General features: G+C 38.2%; 2 protein-coding genes and 1 long non-coding RNA gene across 3 annotated transcripts; 2 read left to right on the top strand and 1 right to left on the bottom strand.

Annotated features, from left to right (window-relative positions):
• The first annotated feature begins 3,268 nt into the window (after window positions 1–3,268).
• Window positions 3,269–5,904, top strand: btg4 (B-cell translocation gene 4). Its single transcript, XM_007573544.2, has 4 exons — window positions 3,269–3,884; window positions 4,671–4,808; window positions 5,025–5,286; window positions 5,437–5,904. Exons 1-4 carry the CDS (start codon window positions 3,712–3,714, stop codon window positions 5,638–5,640), a joined length of 777 nt encoding a protein of 258 aa, XP_007573606.1. The 5' UTR covers window positions 3,269–3,711; the 3' UTR covers window positions 5,641–5,904.
• A 2,044-nt stretch (window positions 5,905–7,948) lies between these two features.
• LOC103152889 (heterogeneous nuclear ribonucleoprotein A/B-like) lies at window positions 7,949–13,285 on the top strand. The gene is made up of 9 exons (XM_007573543.2): window positions 7,949–8,056; window positions 9,792–9,975; window positions 10,082–10,250; window positions 10,336–10,494; window positions 10,625–10,756; window positions 10,839–10,941; window positions 11,761–11,904; window positions 12,317–12,407; window positions 12,614–13,285. Exons 2-8 carry the CDS (start codon window positions 9,818–9,820, stop codon window positions 12,385–12,387), a joined length of 936 nt encoding a protein of 311 aa, XP_007573605.1. The 5' UTR covers window positions 7,949–8,056; window positions 9,792–9,817; the 3' UTR covers window positions 12,388–12,407; window positions 12,614–13,285.
• Window positions 13,286–16,061: 2,776 nt separating this feature from the next.
• On the bottom strand, window positions 16,062–19,255 carry LOC103152888 (uncharacterized). Its single transcript, XR_477759.2, has 2 exons — window positions 19,065–19,255; window positions 16,062–17,212 (listed from the first exon to the last, which is right to left on the bottom strand). It is a non-coding gene; the product is annotated as an uncharacterized LOC103152888 (long non-coding RNA).
• Between the last annotated feature and the right edge of the window lie 516 nt (window positions 19,256–19,771).

Raw genomic sequence — 19,771 nt, 5'->3', positions numbered from 1 at the left:
ATGCTAACTTATTTACTTTTTGTTTGTGAAAATGTAAAATTTCTTTCAGTCATTTCTGTTCCAGCAGAGGCTGATAACCCACAAAATTTTTTTAAAAGGTTTCCGAACCACAAAAAATGTCTGCGCTGTTCATATGGTTTTATTGGGAATAAGCACCTGAGTTACGTTTCCTCTGTATTTATAGAGTAAACAGCGACTGTTTCCTGGATTCGGTCTTTTGTTATATATTTTTTCTTTAATCCCCTCTATAAGTTAATAATTAAGATCCCAACTGCTACTGGTTTGATCTGACTTTCCTGAAGAAACGTTTTCACGCTCTTTGTTCAGTCGACAGAAAATGAATCATCCTGGAAAATGACGTCAAAATCAGCAGCTCATTGTTTTAACGCTAGATTCACTACATTTTTTTTAAGAAATAAAAATTGCATTCTGATTCAATTCTTTTGAATCCAAAAGAAAAATGTACAATTAAATCTTAACGTGTTTAAGGCTTGTCTTGTTTTTTTGTTTTTTTTTAACAAAAAAATAAACTGGAGAACAAGTAAATCAACTGATTGGAATTAAGATTTCTAGATTTCCCTCCAATCTAAATATAAATAGATTGATTGATTTTATTTCAGTTGGAGTCCAAGTCACATTAAAAAGAAAAAAATAAAACAATCAATAAAATAAGAGAATAGAAAGTACATAAAAATGCCCCTAACTATTCAGGAGGCAGTCCTATCAATGTCTCCAAAGTACAGATGAGTAACTTACTGCATTATGATATGCAATATGACCTATTGTCACAAATTTCAAACCCCGTCAATACAGCCTCATAAGTTTATTTCTAATATGACTGGTTAATTTCAAAGATGCAACAGCGTCTGTTTCCGTTTAAAAGTTTACAGAAAAGATTCTGCTGTGAGCTTGTAGGTTTTTGTTGACTTAAGCTAAAGTTTGAAACGTGTTTCTCCTTCATGTTCTTCTGAAAGCTCTCCAGTTTCAACACATTTTATCCCCTTCTTAATCATAAATGCCTTTAATTATCTTGTGGAGTTCTGGGGCACTTTTATCATCTGCTTGAAAAGTTGCTGAATGTTTACTGCTGTAGTAATGCAGGGATTGAAGGAGGAGTGTTGTGATTGGTTGAAAATTCAAAATGAAGAAAATGTAGAAAAAAACAAATTGCTACTTTAGGAAAATAAGACAATTATTTGGTGTTTGTTTTTCTTTTGTAATAGTTCAGAACATGAGACATTTTGGGTTCAACATTGGCAACATTTTGATTTACACAAAAACAAAGAAGCACTTAAAGTCACTTTGTTCTGTGCCAAAACAAAAAAGCCAGATGTTAAAAAGGTTCTCATCACCAAGTTGTAGAACTCATTGGAAAGATTTTCTTTGTTTCTGACTGGTGTTCAGGCCAAAGGTTTGTTTCTGTCAACATTTCAGGTATGAGCAATTAGTTCATATCTGTATATTCTGAAAAGCATTAAGAAAACCAGTCATTATGTCTTTTGGAATGGGAAAACAGATTAATCTCATTACAGTAATCAGTTTTTCCATTATAGCATGTAGCTATTAGCTCATTTGCACAATGTTGAGAATGTAAATGAAAACTGTTTTGATGTCTGACTGAAAAGGAGTTGGTTCTCTGTCATAATTATCTTTATGAAAATATTCTATTGGGGGGAAAAAAGTTTAATCATCTTCCAATAACTTTGTTTTTTTTTGTCAAATTCAATGTTCTTTGAACAGACTGTTCCTTTAATATGCACAAAACAGCTGTGAAACAAACTGAGGTCTAAATCTTCCTAAAGTGTGTTTCTAAAATCACCATTGAAAATTTGATCTTGAGTATATTTTTGTCTTTTTATTTAGACAGCAAGACACCATTTACATTGTGTTGGCCATGGCAATACATTTCTCTCTTCAGCTATTATTAATCTTCATTCAAATTTTCCGATGCCGTCATCAAAATAAGCAAGAAAAGCTCCATTTACATGGTGGGTTTGGCTGTGTTACGCCATATTTTTAAAAGCTGGTGGGGTCTTGATGTTCGGTCTGTGGCATGCTTTTTGGTACCATCAAAAGTTGCATATTCCAGCAGCTGAACCTGTGCAATAATAATTGTTTGCATTCAGGTGGTGTATTTGATACAAAATGGAAAAAAGTCTCATTCTTTGGCAATATTCTGCATGGGGAATGATGTTGTGATTTCACGGTCAGTAGTTGAACTCTCCTCTGATTGAACAGACTTGCACTAATCAGAAAATAGTCTGTGAAGTTTTAATTCTAATGGATGGGCTTTATCACATCTGAGTGAAGGATGGACATTTTCTCTCTTAAATATCTGGCAACCGTTGAAGTGTTATTGTTGCATTTAAAAACTTGACCACTAGAGGTCCTATAAGGCTCTCTTGTCCTGATTTTATCTTGATGAAAGATTTGGCTCTTTCAAGATCCTGAAAAAGTTAAAAAGTTTAACTTTATATTATTTGGAGAAAGTTGCAGCTTTTCATGAGTCTTGAATGTTTCTGTTTAATACGCTCTGGGATATTTTCTTGTCTGTAAATACTTGAGATCTGCTATCTGTTGCGTGAAGCCCAAAGGCCTATTGTGCGGGGATAGCTAGGTAATAAAACATACATGCTTTGTTTTTATTCATAATAAACTAGTTAAATAGCTGTGAATTCACTTTTTTATGGAAATGTGTGGAGCATACATGTTTTGTTAAAGTTGGACTTTGGCAGATTTGGGGGAATATTTTTCCCCCAAATCTGCCAGTTTCTCTTCTGACATGCAACTTCTTTCATATAGGATTTTTTATTTATTTATTCTTTTTTGTTAGTGTAATAGAATTACACTGATCTATTTGCAAATACACAGACTTAATAATTATTGCATTTAAGGGCATTTCATATTTGCAATGAGTTAAAAATGTGCAAACCAATGAATCAATCTGAAAGGAGGCTTGTTTCTTCTACCAACCTGCTGATGCATTTGCTTTCAAATGTTCGACTTATTTAACAGAGAAGGTAATAAATCAATAAATCAGTCTGCTTGGGAAAGAAAAATTACAAATATTTCACTGCCAATGATTATTTTCTTGTATCATTGTTGCCTGTATTCTCACTTTTTACTTGATGAATGTTAATGTTGAAACTTTTATGTGAATCTTTTTTTGGCACTTTGGTTTAATGTTATTTATATTTACTGTTCATTCAAATAAAGGACATGCTCTGACTGTGTAAGCATGCTTTATTAAAAAAAACAATGAGTGTCATTTTAGTTAAAACAGCTGCAACATTTCAGCACTAAAGTGATGCATTGAAGGCATTATTTTAGCGCTTGTTGGGGTCATCATATGACCCGGTTCAGGTGTGTCTGATTGTCACACAGGTGAGCTGTCTTTTTAATAAGCCCTGAGAAGCAGTGGAGGGAGAAGCTGTTTTTAAGTGTTGAGGCTGAAATCCTGCTGCTTTTTTTTGACTAATTAAGTTTGTTGCGATTTAGGTTTTTTAGATTTTGTAGCCCATCCAGAGAGCTTTATGACATTTCAGCCGCAATTACATTTGCTTGCATTGTCTGTCTGGTTAATTTTATTTTTCCATTTCTATAGAAGTAGGCTTATTGTACAAGTCTTTTTATGATTTGAGTTTGTTTTTTATTCTTATTTAGCTGAATAGCTTCTGTGTTTTGAGCTGGAAAGTAAAGAGTGTGTAAACCATGAAAGAGGAAATTGCTGCAGCTGTGTTCTTTACCACTCGGCTGGTAAAAAGATACGGTTGTCTGGATAACGACAGCAGGGAGCGGTTTGCTGCCGCCCTCACCTCGGCTCTGTTCGAGAACTACAAGAATCACTGGCACCCAAGCGTGCCCACCAGAGGACAGGCCTACAGGTGAGGACCCTGGGATCTCATTGTGATGCACTGTTGGGTTATCCTGCTGCACTTATGGTGGTTTTGTTCACCAATAAATGTTCACTTACAAGTTAGTCAGTTGCTTTGCCCAAAAGTTTGCTTGAGCTATCTAGAGTAGGTTAAGAAAATAAGTGATTCTCAATAATCCCAATATGCTAGCAATTTTCTTTTGAAGGGACACTCAGATACGAAAGTGACCAATTTCTAACTGTATATAATATTTTCAGAGTTTTTCCTAGGTAAAAACAGCTGGATGTAGGCTGCTTTATTTCTCTCAAAAAATAACTGAACCTAAAAGATGATTTTATTGCTCTGTCATAAGCTTGGAGGTTTTTAAATGCCATATGTTTTCTTTTAAAGTTCTATAAAAGGTCAAAATAAGAACTCTTGCCTTCTATATAACTTGGTACTCTTGGTTGAAAATTGTGAACTTGTTTAACTATTCTGCTTGGGACATTCTCTGGCACATTCACTAACCTACTGAAGCCCACTGGGCCTTATGAGGCCAAGTTCTGGTTGTATTGTGGTGGTTATTAGTTAAATTTAGAGGTATGGTGTGAACTAAGTTCTTGTTTGGTTAGTAATATACTGGTTATGGTAAGGTGTAAATGCAGTTACTAAACTGAATTTCAGTCTCAAACACCTGTCGTCCCGTCTTATGCGGTTTGTCTCTTATTTGAACGGACTGTGCTGAATTGAAACTCTGTGCTTCTGTGACAAAGAAGCTCTGATCCTAATTTTTTTGTCATTGCAATCTGGTTTCAGGTGTCTTCGTATGAACCGTGTCCAGCTGCAGGACCCGGTGTTGCAGCAGGCCTGTGAGCGGAGCGCAGTGCGGTACGAAGACCTAGGGCTGCCCCTGGAGCTAACGGTGTGGGTCGACCCTGGAGAGGTTTCTTGCAGGTCTGTTTACCTGAGAGCCAGATGTGGTGGTGATAAATGGCATTGCAGAGTTCTCAGATGTTGACAGTCAAGTGAAATTAAACTAAGTTTGGCTTTCTGCAATGGAGAACGTATTCCTTTTTGTTTTTCCAATTGTGATTTAAAGATTGCCATAATAACCACTGGAGTCGGTGTGTTTAAGGAACTTTCTCTATCTGCTTTTGTTTTCTTTCGAAGGTACGGTGAACGTAGCACTCCATTCTGCGTCTCAGTGTTGGACAGCTGTCGGCGAGATGGGGAATTTTCACGACGCATCCATGAAGCTGTGGAGCGAGCAAGCCTCGACATCCAGTCAGGAAGTTCTTCTGATGAAGAAGACAAGGATATGGACAAAACCATGAGTAGCAACAGCAGCCGTAGTCTATCAGGTCCCTGCCCTTCCACAGGCTTCGAGCCTAAAACCATCCCAACCATCATCAACCCCAACAGCATTTACCGGGTGAGCCCACATGAAGCTACAGTATTGTCCAAAACTCTTAAATTGTCCATTTCTTCATTTAGCCTCAACATTGAGCTTTTCTTGTAATTTTAAAAGGGTCTTTCTGAGATGTTTTGACTCTGGTAACTGTTGTACCCCTCTTGCTCACAGTTAAGTGAGTTCTCTCCAGGAGCTCCGCAGACCTGGGTGAGAGAAAAGAGGAAGGGTTTCCCTGGAGAGGCTTTCTCTTCTGCTACTGGATGTCCACTGTCTCAGTTCTCCAACCAGAAAGGCTTTAAATCCAATCGGCCCACGTTTATTTTTGCGGGGCCCCGTGTCGACAAGTACCACTGGGTCTCCAAATCTCGATCTTGAAGTTGGCTGTGGCTCTTCACTTGGTACTGAATATATTCCTTTAAGACTAGACTTCGTTTCACAGTGTTTGTTTAATCTTTAAATTAGTTTATTTGAATTGGTTTAAATTGATAGTTTAAAATATTGCTGTTTAAGCAGGTTTTTATGAAACTTATTGTGCAATTTTAATCTAATTCTTCTATGTGTTTTTAACTTAGATTAAATCAAATGTGAATAAAGTGAGAATGAACTGTCATTGAAAAATAAATTTATTTCTGCATCATCTGCCAGTTGTGCTTTTCTTTCTTTTTTTTTTCTTCCCCCCAGACATCTAACAACTTGGTATGGCATGACTTGGTGTGGGTGGTGGCTGTATGAATGTGAACTTAAGATATTTTGAATTCAGATGAGGTATTTGACACTTGAACTTGTGTCAATGACCACCTCAAAGCCCCAACTGCATCATAATAAAAGGGGCAAACCGCTTCCATATTTCTACTGAAAACCATGACTGCATCTTGTAATGCGATTCTGCTCATGGCAGATGAGCAACACTTGCCTCCTTTGGTGCCTGTTCCAGGTTTATGCACTGTATATCAGATAATTTACATATTGTGTGCATGATGTAAATTATGCAGTCGATAAGTCCAAATTAAATGTTTCCTTCTGGATTTTGAATTGTTTGCATATTTGGAATGAAGCAGAAAACTTATTCAGAGTTGAACAACTTTCACCTTTGGTCTTCTAGAAGATTCATTTGCATTCAGATGGTAAAGTACAAAGCTGTTCTGCTCTGGTTTTTTTTTTTTTTTTTGAAGCGATAAACTTCCAGCATATCTAATTTGCATATTAACCCCATGTTCCCATTTTGCCTGTTCTGGATTTTAATAGTTTTGCTGTTTGAGACTGAATGTTAAATTTCCCTATCAATTTTTCTCTCTGATTTTAATTCCCTCTTAGTAAGAGGCATCAACTATAGGGACACAGTAGTTCTATGGTTGCAGGATAATGTCGATAATACAGTTTTTTTTTTTTACAAATCTGAATTAAGTGGGTTGCTATTATTTTTGAGATTAAGTCAATTTAAGTTTTGTTTTGAAGATATATTTTCTCAGTGATTACAACATTGGTACTCTTTGGAGTATCTGGGTGTTCACCTGAACAATAAACTGAACTGGAGTCATAACACTGATGCTTTTTATAGGAAAGGTCAGAGCAGACACTACCTGTTGAAAAGAATGAGGTCCTGAAGTGGAAGGGGTGCTCCTGGAGGCCCTTTTTGACTCTGTGGAGGCATCAGCTGTCTTCTGTAGTGTAGTATGTAGGAGCAGCAGCTTATCTAAAGATAAAGCAGTTAAACTAATCAGGAAGACCAATCAGGCCAACTGCATCATAATAAAATGATGCAGTTCTCAACCTAGTGCAGGCCACAGGTGGTGGGAGCCCCTGTTGGACAGTCAATCCCATGCATGAAGCTGTTGCTGAATTGGAGAGGTCCTTCAGTGCTGAATCCTTTGTGCACAAAGCAGTGTAATTATAGATCCTTCCTCCCAGCAATTGGAACTGGAATATTTTATTATTAGACTTATGCTCAGAAATGTCCACATCCCTACTGTTTAGTGTGTAGGTTTTCTCATTTTGATTAACATTCCTGCACATCTCTGTTGTTTGCCGTTCTTTAGTTTTTGTAAATAGTCTCGTTTTATGCACAAATACACAGTCACATTTCATACATGTCTTATTTTATCTTACTCAGTTGCACATTTCTTTGAATCAGAGTGTGTATTTTAATAGCTGTTTGGTACTGTTTTATGCTGTAACTTAGCTCTTACGGTACACTATGTCATTCTTAATTCTATTTTCTTATTTTTATTTTTGTGTAAATTTAGTTGCTTTGACTTGCCTGACACTTTGCTGCCGGTCCAACCGAATGTTCCCACTGAGGGACAATAAATGTTTTTTGTTTTATTCAACTAAATTTTACAAAAACAAACATACAATTACATATCAAAAATTAGTTTAACATTAAATTGAGTGTTTCTTTTGTTCAGAAACCCTGTTTCGGAAACTTTGCCACTCACAATATGGCGGAGGTGCTCATGTATCATGGGCAAAGAAGCCGATGCGGCGACTACTCTAATATGTATGCGTTGATATATATCTTAAACAGAAACAGCAGCGTGAAAAGCAATGCTAACAGAGAAAGAACATTCGGCTGGTGACTATGCCTTTTGTCACAGCCTTCACCCTCTCAGCCAATAGAGAAAGAGCTTTGATTATTAAACCCAAGACCTTGTCCAATCACATACACCGTCTTTACGAGCTTTCCTACTGCTTGCTCACATCCGGTCGTATATATTTTGCCACGAGTTAGCGGCGAATTTGGAGTGTCCATTTTGAGTTGCGAGTCGGCGACCCACTGGTTTATTCACGCAAAGTAAGCAACAGATTCTGTTGTTATTAGCTCACTTAAACCTTAGTGAGATGGTTCAGTTTTATTTAGGCGTTATTCTGTGTGCGTCTGTTGTGAGAGGGGCGGTTTTTATTTGCGGCGTGTCTTGATGTTAGCATTTAGTTAGCCGAGGGAGCTAATGGTCATGAACGCGGTTATTTAAAGCGATGAATGAAACGCTCTCTTCCTTGTTTCCACGCTACTAAGCAATACATGCGTATACTTTAGCTCTTGTTTATTGGTGTATACTGCCAGACTATTTGTTATTAGTAATTTAATGAGCTCCTTAGTGATTAGCTGCAAGTGAGGCCTACTATTTGTCCCGAGCGGGTACGAGGCAAAGCGCGGTCCGCTCAAACGCTCAACAACATGGAGACTCGCGGCGCTCGTTCTTTTTGTTTATATATTGTCGTTTTATGGAGCCTCAGAGATGCACACATCTCTTTTTTCATCATTTCCTCATGTTTACTTTTGTGTTGTACCGTCTTGTCTAGAAATGAATGAATCTTAGCAGTTAAGCGATCATCAGAAACGTGTAATATTTCTGCCATACTACGAAAAAGGAGGCCTTTCATAGTCGGGATCACTTAAATTATTCATTTCTGTTTGCGAAATTCTAGTTCAATTTGTGAAAAAGAAGAAAGAAGACTTGTTCATTTTGGAGCTTGGACTTCATATCTGTTTGCAACGTACCAATAAATGTATTTTTTTTAAGTGGAAGTTAGTTTATTAGGAAACTTTCAGGCCCAGTTTGACGAGTTCAAGTGATGTGGTTATAAAACTATTCAATCCAAAATTATACAGTGATGGCTTTGAAGGGGAGTTGGGGAAGGAAAGCAGAGTACTTATTCATTTATTGTGATCTTCTATATTAATTAAAATGGCATATGCTTTTAATTTATGAAAATAATTTGCCAGTTTTCAGACCACTGTAGAACAAAAACGGTGAAGTTCTTTAGTTTTTAAGGGCAGCTTGCATCAATCAATGTTGCAAAAGAGTGAAGTTTCTGGAGCAAATGCCTTAGAACTCTCAGATGTGGTAGACAAAAATAGTATAGTCTGTAATATAGTGGCGTACTTTAAAAATCCAATTATTTTTACACAAGGCATTTTAATTGTCCCAGGAAAGAAAATGGTCAAATACTTGCTTTAAATGAATACATAAGTGCAGATTGAACAACATATTTGAACTCATCAAATGAAATGTATACTCCCAGAAAGTGGTGCTTTGTGATTTAATTATAAAAATATTAAACGGATGTATTATGGCTCATGATTTATTCAGTTTTATTGAAATGCTGAAACACAAGCAAGGTTGAGTATTTTGGAGGGAACTTGATTTGAAGAACTAATTCGCCATATAAACATTACAGCACTCTTTTTATTTTATCATATACTTCTTAGGATTAGTATTTATCAGTTGCAGTAACCATGGTTTCATATTTTCTCTAGGAGAAAACAAAAGTTTTCACATAACTGCATGAATTGGAAACGCACTGAAGAGCTCCGTCTTTCACTAAAAATATAAAGTTCTGTGATCCTTTGGGGGCATTTTTTTAGAAGGCATAAATTTTGCTCCTTCTTGGCCTTAAACTGCCAAATTTATTAACATCTCATCATTTTTCTACTTTAAAAATAAAAAGAAACTAAGCTGTTATGCCTGTTCAACATTTCAAGTGTTGGTCCTCATAATTTGAATTTTGTGCTTGTGTGTACTCAGTCTCTTGAACAGAAACCAATTTCAGAATGGCAGACGCAGAGAATCTGCTCATGGAGACATCGGAGCAGAACGGAGACGAGGACCAGAATGGAGCCGAGCAGGAGCTGATGGGGGGCGACGACAGCCAGGACAGCGGCACAGACGGTGGCAAGATCGACGCCAGCAAAGGAGAAGAGGATGCTGGGTAAGAGTTTAAAGATAGTCATGCTAACTCCAGTGTTTACTGGGTTTAAGGGAATAAGTTTTGTCTTTTAGAAGAGATGGAAGTGTTTTGTGTCTTCGGTTTGCAGAAAAATGTTTGTTGGTGGCCTCAGCTGGGACACGAGTAAAAAAGACCTAAAGGATTACTTCAGCAAGTTTGGGGAGGTCTCAGACTGCACCATCAAAATGGACTCCAACACTGGCCGGTCCCGAGGCTTCGGCTTTGTGCTCTTTAAAGACTCTGCCAGTGTGGACAAAGTGAGCCTCCTTAAAACAGCAAAACACATTCTTGAGATGCGTCAATTGACTTTCTTGGAGTCACCGATACTTTTTGTTTCTGTAGGTGCTGGAACAGAAAGAACACAGACTTGACGGACGTCAGATCGACCCTAAAAGGGCGATGGCGATGAAGAAAGAGCCTGCTAAGAAGATCTTTGTTGGAGGGTTGAATCCTGAAGCAACCGAGGAGGCTATCAGGGAATACTTTGGCGCTTTTGGAGAGGTTGGTGTCCAGTTATAGTAGAGACATCGTTGAAACAGGTTGCATATATTTTCTAGCAAACCTTCTTTTTATGTGAACTGAAGTTGCACTTGAAGTTTGCAGCATTTATATTGTGATGTTCTCCTTCTAGATTGAGACCATCGAGTTGCCCATCGACCCCAAATCCAAGAAAAGGAGGGGCTTCATTTTCATCACGTATAAAGATGAAGCCAGCGTCAAGAAGTGTCTGGAGAAGAAATACCACACCATCGAAGGTGGCAGGGTGTGTACACTCGTCTCTCTTTCTTTGCCTTCTCAAAGCTGGATGGCTTCAGGTCAAGACACGGGTTTCATTTCCTCCACAGTGTGAGCTGAAGATCGCCCAGCCGAAGGAGGTGTACCAGCAGCAGCAGTATGGGACGGGGCGTGGAGGAGGATACGGAGGCCGGGGAGGAAGGGGCCGTGGAGGTAAACGACAAAGCTACTGTTTCATATATAGTAGAGTAGTGTTTTTCAAATGTGTGCCACCAGGGGGCGATGTAAGGACCTCAAAGTTGGAGGGAAGATGAGGAAAAACCTTTTTTTTTTTTTTAATTAAATGTTTAAATTGATATAAATGTTATTCCTGATGCTCATTTTCAAATTGGCTGTAAAAATAATCAAGCTACTTTGCTCCTCAAGCTAGTGTAGCAAGCAAGCAATAGAAATGTTTGATAATGAAAAAGAGCAAAGGAACTTACTCTGCTGCAAGCACCGTAAGAACTGTGGGATGACGTAAAATTTGATGGGATTAGTATGAAGTATTACATATTTTTATAAGAAAGAGGGGATTGTAATGAAAAATTTTATTATCTTGTAATAGACATATTATCTGATAAAACTTTCCACCATAGAACTCATGGCCATCTAGAATCAGAAGGTGTGAAACAGCAGTTATTCTTAATAAATGTAATTATTCAATAGTTGATACAAAAACATTCTAAAGGTTGATGTTTCTCTACAAATTTTGATTTGAAAAGTAGGTCCTCAGCCAGGCGTTAATGCTCTTTGGGATTTCATGGCATGTAAAAGTTTGGGAACCCCTGCATAGGAGGACAATTTATTTCTCATCATTTCATTACTTTTAGGTTTTAGTCGTAGTTGCTCTTGTTTCTCAATTCTTGTGAGTTCTAGTGATTGTCCAAACGGAAGCACATCATTGCATACTGGTCGTCTTTAAGGGGTTTTAGGCCAGGGAGGCCGCCCTTGCTTTGTATTCGGTCTGAACAAGATCAATTGTTGTCTCAGGTCAGAGCCAGAGTTGGAACCAGGGCTACGGAAACTACTACCCGGGGTATGGCAGTCAAGGCTATGGCTACGGTGGATACAGTGGCTACGGCAATTACGACTACTCTTCTGGTTACTATGGATATGGCACCGGATATGACTACAGTAAGTGATAAGTCGATGAACTTGTTTCATCAGTCTTCAGATTTTTATTGTATTTTTTTATTTTTTATTTCTGTGGCTTTGAGAGTATTTTACATCTAATGACTTGATGGTCCCAGTAGCGGGTGAAGTGTTCAAGTCTTTGGAAGTATTGAAATTATGAAAGAACACTTAGATGCTGGGAATTTCATTTCAACCATATTTAGAGTTTTCTTCACCACTTGGTGTGATTTTTATTTCTCTCCATTTGCCATCTTTTCTTCCCTACCAATTGGTCCCAGTTTGGTTTGCAGGGATTAAAGGGTGACCATTTAAAGATGGACATCCGTCCACATCCTTTGATGTTTATATTTAGGAGACGGTAGAGAAACTTCCTGCCAAAGTGTCTGACTTTCTTGTTTTGTCTCCATGACAGACCAGGGGAATGCCAGCTATGGTAAAACCCCGAGGCGGGGGGCACACCAGACCAGCTACAAGCCGTACTGATGATCACTTGGTGGCAGAAGGTATGCCGACTGCAACACATTCACATACGCTACATAAATGCGTGGAGTTCTTAAATCAGCAGCTCAACCAGGACAGTAGGCTCAGATGAACAGAATTTGCTGTCTTGGTTTTTATTTAATTATTCTGGGGTTTTTTTTGGTAATGAATAATGTTTTTGCACTTTATTCAGATTTAAGTTTAACTTAAACCTTTTGTGTTCCTCAAGACTCCAGTGATCCAGTAACACCGACGGCAGGACGGACACACTGGGTTCACTAAGACCTCTTTTATGACAGAAGACCATTTGTACAGAAAACATCTGAAATGTAACTTTTCCATGTTTTTTTTTTTTAGCCTTTTTGTTTTGCTTTTCCCTTTGGTGTGTTCTTTTTTTTTTTTTTTTTTTCCCCTCCACATTTCCACTGGAAGTGTAATTTTTACTGTACTTTTTGGTACCTGTTTTGATTCTAATGTATTGTAAGGGTTGTATTTTACATGTGTGCTGGCTTTACAGTATAAAATCGTTGCGCTGTAAAGGAGCTTTTTTGACAAATAAAACCAGTTTTCAGTAATTTTTTTCTTTTTGTTCTGACGCTTGCAGGTTTGTTGAATCAAAATGGGGTTTAAGTTGAGTTTTTTTTTTTTTATTTGGAGGGCTTGTGAAGTTTGTCTGAATACGTGAAAACCATTTGAGTGAGGCTGACGTGTGAAGGCCTACAGCTGTGTAGGACGTAATGTGGGTGTTTCTGTTTAGAGTATTTAAGTACCGCTGATTTTAGATTGTCCCCCTGTTTTTGTTTTTTCTTTTCTTTTTTGGACAGATTTAATCTTGCCAGTGTAGTCTTCTTAGCCAGTGTCTCTGGCCTTTATTAGTAATAAACATTCACATTTGGTAAAATCTCTGTTCTATTTTGTTATTTTAATGTTACTGTTAAATATAACTGGCTTAAGTTTGAATTTCTGGAATCTAGTTTCACAAAGCATCAATTTACAGGTGTTTTAAAAACATGAAGGGTCCAAAATGTCCAGTTGTGTATTTATGCAGTTTACGTCTGTTTGTGGCTTACAACTTAAGGAATTCCAAATTCAGTATCCTGGAAATAACTAGTTTTAGTATACATCTGTCGCCACCTGGTGGAGATTCGTCCAGCAAACACTTGACAATCGGAAAGAAAAACACACAAGGTCATGTGCCAAGAAGTTGGCTGTGGAAATTCAGTGCTTTTCAAAAGTATTAAAATATGGTGTGCTGGTGATGGGGAATATACAGGTGATGGTCTTAAAATTAGAATATCATGAAAAAGTTTACCTAAATCAGTAATTCCATTCAAAAAGTGAAATTTGTATTTATTCATTACAATACAGACAGATGTATTTCAAATATTTTTTATTTATGCCTTTATTACAGAAGACTGAAAATTCCAAATTCAGTATCTCAGAAAATTGGAGTATTCTGTGAGTTTTAATTGAAAACCCCTGGTGCCACACTAATCGACTAAAAACACCTGCTAAGGTCTCTAAATTGTCTCCCTATCCAGTTCTGTAGGCAACACAATCACAGGGATGACTGCTGACTTGACAGGTGTCCAAAAGATGACCTTTGACACCTAGCACAAGAGGACAAAGCACAAAATGTCATTTTGCACTCTGCACAGAGTTCTGTGTCCAAGCACAAGAGAGGTAAGAGATAGGAAAAGTTGTGTTGGGGAAAAACAAAAGTGGGCAAGCAACAGGGATAACCACATCCTGAGAATTGAAACAAAACTTATTCAAAAATATGGAGAGATTCTCAAAAGGTGGTCTGGAGCTGGTGCTTCAAGAACCACCATGGACAGATGTAAGACGGGTTTCAGCTGTCGCATTCCTTGTCGAGCCACTCTTGAACTCGAGACAGCATCAGAAGCATCTTGCCTGGGCTAAAAACAAACAGGACTAGACTGCTGCTGAGTGGTCCAAAGTTATGATCTCTGATGAAAGTAAATTTTGCATTTCCTTTGGAAATCAAGGTCCCAGAGAGAGTCTGGAGGAAGAGAGGAGAGGCACAGAATCCATGTTGTCTGAGGCCCAGTGTAAAGTTTCCACAGTCACTGATGGTTTGGGGTGCCATATCATCTGCTGGTGTTGGTCCACTGTGTTTTCCAAGGTCAAAGGTCAACACACCCCTCTACCATGAAGTTTTAGAGCACTTTATGCTTCCTGCTGCTAACCAACTTTACGAAGATGCAGATTTAATTTTCCAACAGGACTTGGCACCTACACACAGACCTGCAGACTCACCTGACCTTTGCCCCATAGAAAATCTATGGCGTATTGTAAAGAGGAAGACATGATGCACACCAGACCCAACAATTCATAAGAGTTGAAGGTCACCATCAGAGCAACCTGGGCTCTCATAACACCAGAGCAGTGCCACAGACTGACTGCTACGACCCGGCTCGTTGAGCTGTAACAACAACCAGGGAGACACGGACGTAGGCAATAAATAAGCTCTTTATTGAGCATCAAACTTAAAATAAAGCAAGAAAGCTAAAGCAAATAAGCAGGCGGCCCCTGTGGCCAATCATCGCCAGAAGCTGGTGGTGTGAGCAGGCGAGTCCTGCAGAAAAAAAAGCAAAGCAATGCAACACAAAGCAAAAACCAAACAAAGTCGGGGTGGGCAGGCAAGTTGGGGAAGAGCCAGTCTGAAGAGCGGAGCTGGATGGAGAGAACAGCTCAGCTCCAAGCCAGCTTCAACTCCGCTCCTCCAGTCCCTTCTCTCTCTTTCCCCCCTTTGGCACACTGGAACAGGCTGCTTATATAACCAAGATGCACTGGGGCCTAGCGGATCCTGGTGCTGCCCCTTCCGGTGCGCCTTGGGACAAAGAGCAATTAGAAAAATGACGGATCCCTCCATGTAAAGTGGAGGGGGATATCACACTGACTGACTCCATGTCATTCTGCATTGCTGCAGTAATCCAGGCCAAAGGAGCCCCAAGTAAGTACAGAGTGCTGTAATTACTTATGATTTTCAGTTGGTCAACATTTCTAAAATCTTCTTTTTGTATTGTCTTGAGTAATATTTTAATTTCCTCAGATACTGAATTTGGGTTTTTCATTAGTTGTGAGTTATAATCATCAACATTAAAATAAATAACCATTTGAAAAATATAAATCTGTGTTATGAACGATTATAATATACAAGTTTCACTTTTTGACTGGAATTACTGATATAAATCAACTTTTTCATAATATTCTAATTTTATTAATATCTTGAAGATTGACACGTAGTCCATTCAAGTGTTGGGTCTCTGGTCAGCGTTTGAAGAGCCTCTGAACACAGTTATGATATTAGTTAAATTGTCATTCATTATGTTAGAGCAGACCACAGGTTTTATGTACTTGGTTAAATTAACAACCACAAAATGAAAGTAGCATTTTCGCTCAACAAAAGTAAATTCAAGAAATGTGGCAGAGCATAAATAAACCAACCAACCAACCAACCGTTTTTTCTTGCTGATTTGTACTTACTGACCACAGTGGTACTTTTAGCTTGACTATATTACATTATAGTATGATAATGCAAAATTAGCCAAAAGCCATTTTATTTTGCTCGTCTTCATGTCTATATTACATCAGTCTCCCTAGATCTATCAAACACATCTACGTTTTGTGCGATTGAACAGAAATGCACTCCACACTTTTCAGGTTCTTTTTAATGACAAAAATGTAAAAAAAAAAAAAAAATGCAGTTCCGTTCCACATACAATAATGTGCTACTATCTAAATAAAATATATTAATTACAGGTTGATAAGGGGAAAAATCTTGTGCACCTGAACTTCCACTTACGGCCACTAGATGTCAGTGTTTTCCAATAGATGGAAATGTGTTCAAATATAAATGTTTTTCCCCCTGAAATTATGGGTGTCAGTGCCACTTTCTTAAGTTTGCAAGGTGAAGCCAGTGTTTTTTTTGTTTTGTTTTTAAAGCCATTGGCTCTAGTGGTCTTTATGTTACCAGGCTGGGAATCAAACCTGTGACCACCACCACAAGGACCAAGGCCTCAATACATGGGTCATGCTTTGCCCCTGCACCACCACAGCACCATAGAAGCCACTGTGTCTTAGTTGGAAAACAGTCAAATACAAACTGCTGACTTCAGGTGATGTATTTAATAAAAGGTTGATGGCTATGTCCGGTAGTCTGAGTACTTAAGTCAAGTGCTTAATCTAATACCCTTACACAAAGACTTTCTCTTAAACTAGATAGTGCTGATGTTAGGAATAACCAAACATTAGTCTTCAGGTGTTTTTCAGACTTCAAAACCACAAATTTACCAACAAGTCTGGAACCCTGACTGTAGTGTTGCCTAAATTTCCGCTATTACTGGTAATATTGCAACTTTAAACCTTCCAGGTTGTCTACATGTGAAACGACAGCCAGATGGACTCAAACACACTTTCTGTCTCTCTACTTCTGTTTTTGGTGAGGAGGCACCTTGAGGGGTTTGCTTTCCCTCTTCATTGTCCGTCTTTCTGTCGGTTTCCATCTTCCTCCTTGAGATGACGGTGTACCGCCTGATCCTCAGGTCTTTCAAGACAACACCATGGTTTTCTTGTGAAGAAGGAGACTGTCTAAGAGCAGAAAACTGCCGTCCTGCTTTTCCGTCCTCCAGCAGTCCTTCACGGGCCAACCGGGCTGCGGTCAGGAAAGAGTCTGTCTGGCTTTGTGTTGATGGAGGAGGCCTTGGTTTGACCAATGTCAAGCTGTAGCCGTTTGGATCCCCGTTGCACTCCATCTTTCCTGCTGTTCAGGGTCAAGTCCTGTGCTGCTGAGGTCCAAGAAATGCTGCTTAGACAAAGAAGAAATTTACAGCTCAGCAGGTAATGCTTAAACTTTTTCCTAGCAAAGCAAACCTTGTTCACTGTCTCTTGATAAAAGATTGGGAGTTTAATGGTCTAACTTTTGTCTTATCTATAAATTAATATTTTCTCAAAACATCTCCTTAAGTTTTTTTACCCAATGAAATGTCCTCTGGGTCGTCTTTTTTCTGGCTGTTTTTTCACTTCAATCCATTTTAACAACACTTTTGTGCTTCTAAAATACTTTCTAATTTTTGCACATTTTAGATACACGTTCTGTGTGATCTAATTGAAAAATATTGGTGTCGGTCTTCATTTTTTCTGCCTTTCTGGCCAAATTTTACTCCTGCAAAAGCTAAATTTCATATGGTGCCGTAACCTGCTGTTACTTTCTCCAATATTTGCAGCTATGTTTTAATTTTATTATTTGCAGTGTGTTTTTCGCTTTTGTTTAGAACATCTTTCTCTATTTCATTGTGTTTAGGAACATTTTCTAAAAGTAATCGTGTCCCAATTATTTAAGAATTAGGTTTCATGTTAACTTTTCTCCACTAGGTGGAGACAAATTCCCTGGTATGCTGCATAAGAATCGAAGAAAAGCTTTCTACTAGTGCAGGGAGTTTAAATCTTACCCTTTTTGTGCCTGCATGCCCCTTATTTTGTGCAAAAAAATATTTAAAACATGTTAAAAACTAAAGCATTGTTGAAAGCAGACGTTGAAATAATCTTTGCAGGAATTTCATTGTAACTTAATCTAATTTAAAAATAACTGACAGCTGAAAACTGTCACTAAAGAACTTTTAGGGGTAAAGTGATGCCCAGGGTTTATTTAGTGTCAGTCTTTGCCTGCACACAGAGCAGTCACTAAGCTTTTGTCTTAGAAGGGAAATGTTGCAACTCTTTTCTGCATGAAGAACAAAAAGTTTGTCCTCAATGTTTCTCAGCTTAATCAACTCAGATAGACAACTGTTCAACATATCCAGGTACAGCTATGCTCATTTCATGTTCATGGAAAAACTGCATTCTTGAGTTTGAAAATTTGATGAATTGGGTTTTAGGATGGCCATTTTGGGGAGAGGCTTCATATTCTGGAGAAAGCCTGGAGTTTAGCTGATGCTCCTCATCGGAAAGGCTCAGTGAAAGGTGGCTCATACGTTTCTCTTCCTGGAGGTTTCCTGGGAACCTCCTATTGGGAGGAGTCTTTGGGTCAAATCCAGGAACTCTCTACTGAAAGTGATTGCAAGGACTCAGATAAAGGCAGAATGCAGGGACTGTATGGAAGGAGCACTTAAAGAAAATCACAGTAAGCTACGTTAAAGGAACCAGGAACAGAGTTAAAAATAAAGATCAAGAAATTCCTGAATATCAACCACGTTTAAAGAGAGCTTAATCTCTGTTTTTCTTAAATAATCGCTTTGAACAAAAACACCATTCAGCTGGTATGCGGATGTCAGCATTTTTTTCAGCCAACCTTAAAGTGTGAGACATCTTCATTTGCAAGAAAGATCGGATTTTGCTCTGCTTTTTAATCTCAATCACCTATTGTCTCCTTGTTTCAACATCCAAAAGAAATATGGATGGTATTTTCTTTGAGTGTTAGTTATCTTTTTAACAGCTGATTGGTGTTTTATTGCAGACCCCAACACACACACACACACACACACTTTTTTTTTAATCATAAAAGCAAGAAATCAAAAACAATAAACAAACCTTTAAACTAGAATTATGTCAACTTCTTTTTTTCTGAATTTATCTCCATTTCTTTTAACAGAGCCACAAAAAATGAAGTTAGAAATAAAACGTTGAGCTGCTGCATGCATCATTTAATTGAAACTTACTTGATTTCAGTTGATTTCTGATCAGGATCTCTCGTTGCGTGGACTGTGACTTCTGCTTTGCTTCACGTCTAGCTCTCTGCTCACAACCAGGCGTCAGCTGCCTGGTCTTTCTTTGCACAGTTCAGTAGGTTCATCTGTGGTGGATTCAACAGGCTGGCTGCAGAACATGTGGCCTGACTGTGTGTGTATGAGAGAGAGCGTGTGTGTATTTAGTGACGACACTCCCCAACATTACTTCGTGGAAAAAAAAAAATTGAACAGATTTAGGACACTGTGTGATGCACGTACAGTGTAACGTCTTTCAGACATCCAGAACTTGCCCCAGTTTCCATCATCCTCCTGTGTTCAGTACATTGCAACATCTTGATACAATTTGCTGGCGTACAACTCTGTTACAGCCTTCTCTTGCTGTGTTGCCATCTGTTTTTCATTTCAAAGTCCCGTTGGCTGCTTAGAGAAGCCGATAGCTGCTGAGTCAAACCAATGGGTAAAGAATGTTAACTTGTCAGCAACTTAGAGCTGAACATTCCTGACCTAAATTTAAGCTTCTGACAAGAAAGTTGTATAGAAACATGACTGTCAGTAATTATTCACTCAGTGACAGTTGGTATTAATTCTTGTTCCTTGTGGAAATCATCCTATTGTTTTAATCTCTAAGATTTTTCCTTTTATTTATTTTATTTTATTTTTATTTTATTTTATTTTTA

This window comes from Poecilia formosa, unplaced genomic scaffold, assembly GCF_000485575.1.
Source record: "Poecilia formosa unplaced genomic scaffold, Poecilia_formosa-5.1.2 Scaffold332, whole genome shotgun sequence".
Taxonomy (NCBI): Eukaryota; Metazoa; Chordata; class Actinopteri; order Cyprinodontiformes; family Poeciliidae; genus Poecilia; species Poecilia formosa.
Note: the sequence above shows the minus strand (reverse complement) of the source record. Positions and strands in the feature narration are given on the sequence as shown.

Coding starts and splice junctions, on each gene's coding strand:
- btg4 (XM_007573544.2), top strand. CDS start 3,712: ATGAAAGAGGAAATTGCTGCAGCTGTGTTCTTTACCACTCGGCTGGTA. Junction 3,885..4,670: donor ACCAGAGGACAGGCCTACAG/GTGAGGACCCTG, acceptor ATCTGGTTTCAG/GTGTCTTCGTATGAACCGTG. Junction 4,809..5,024: donor CCTGGAGAGGTTTCTTGCAG/GTCTGTTTACCT, acceptor TTTCTTTCGAAG/GTACGGTGAACGTAGCACTC.
- LOC103152889 (XM_007573543.2), top strand. CDS start 9,818: ATGGCAGACGCAGAGAATCTGCTCATGGAGACATCGGAGCAGAACGGA. Junction 10,757..10,838: donor ACACCATCGAAGGTGGCAGG/GTGTGTACACTC, acceptor TTTCCTCCACAG/TGTGAGCTGAAGATCGCCCA. Junction 11,905..12,316: donor TGGCACCGGATATGACTACA/GTAAGTGATAAG, acceptor TCTCCATGACAG/ACCAGGGGAATGCCAGCTAT.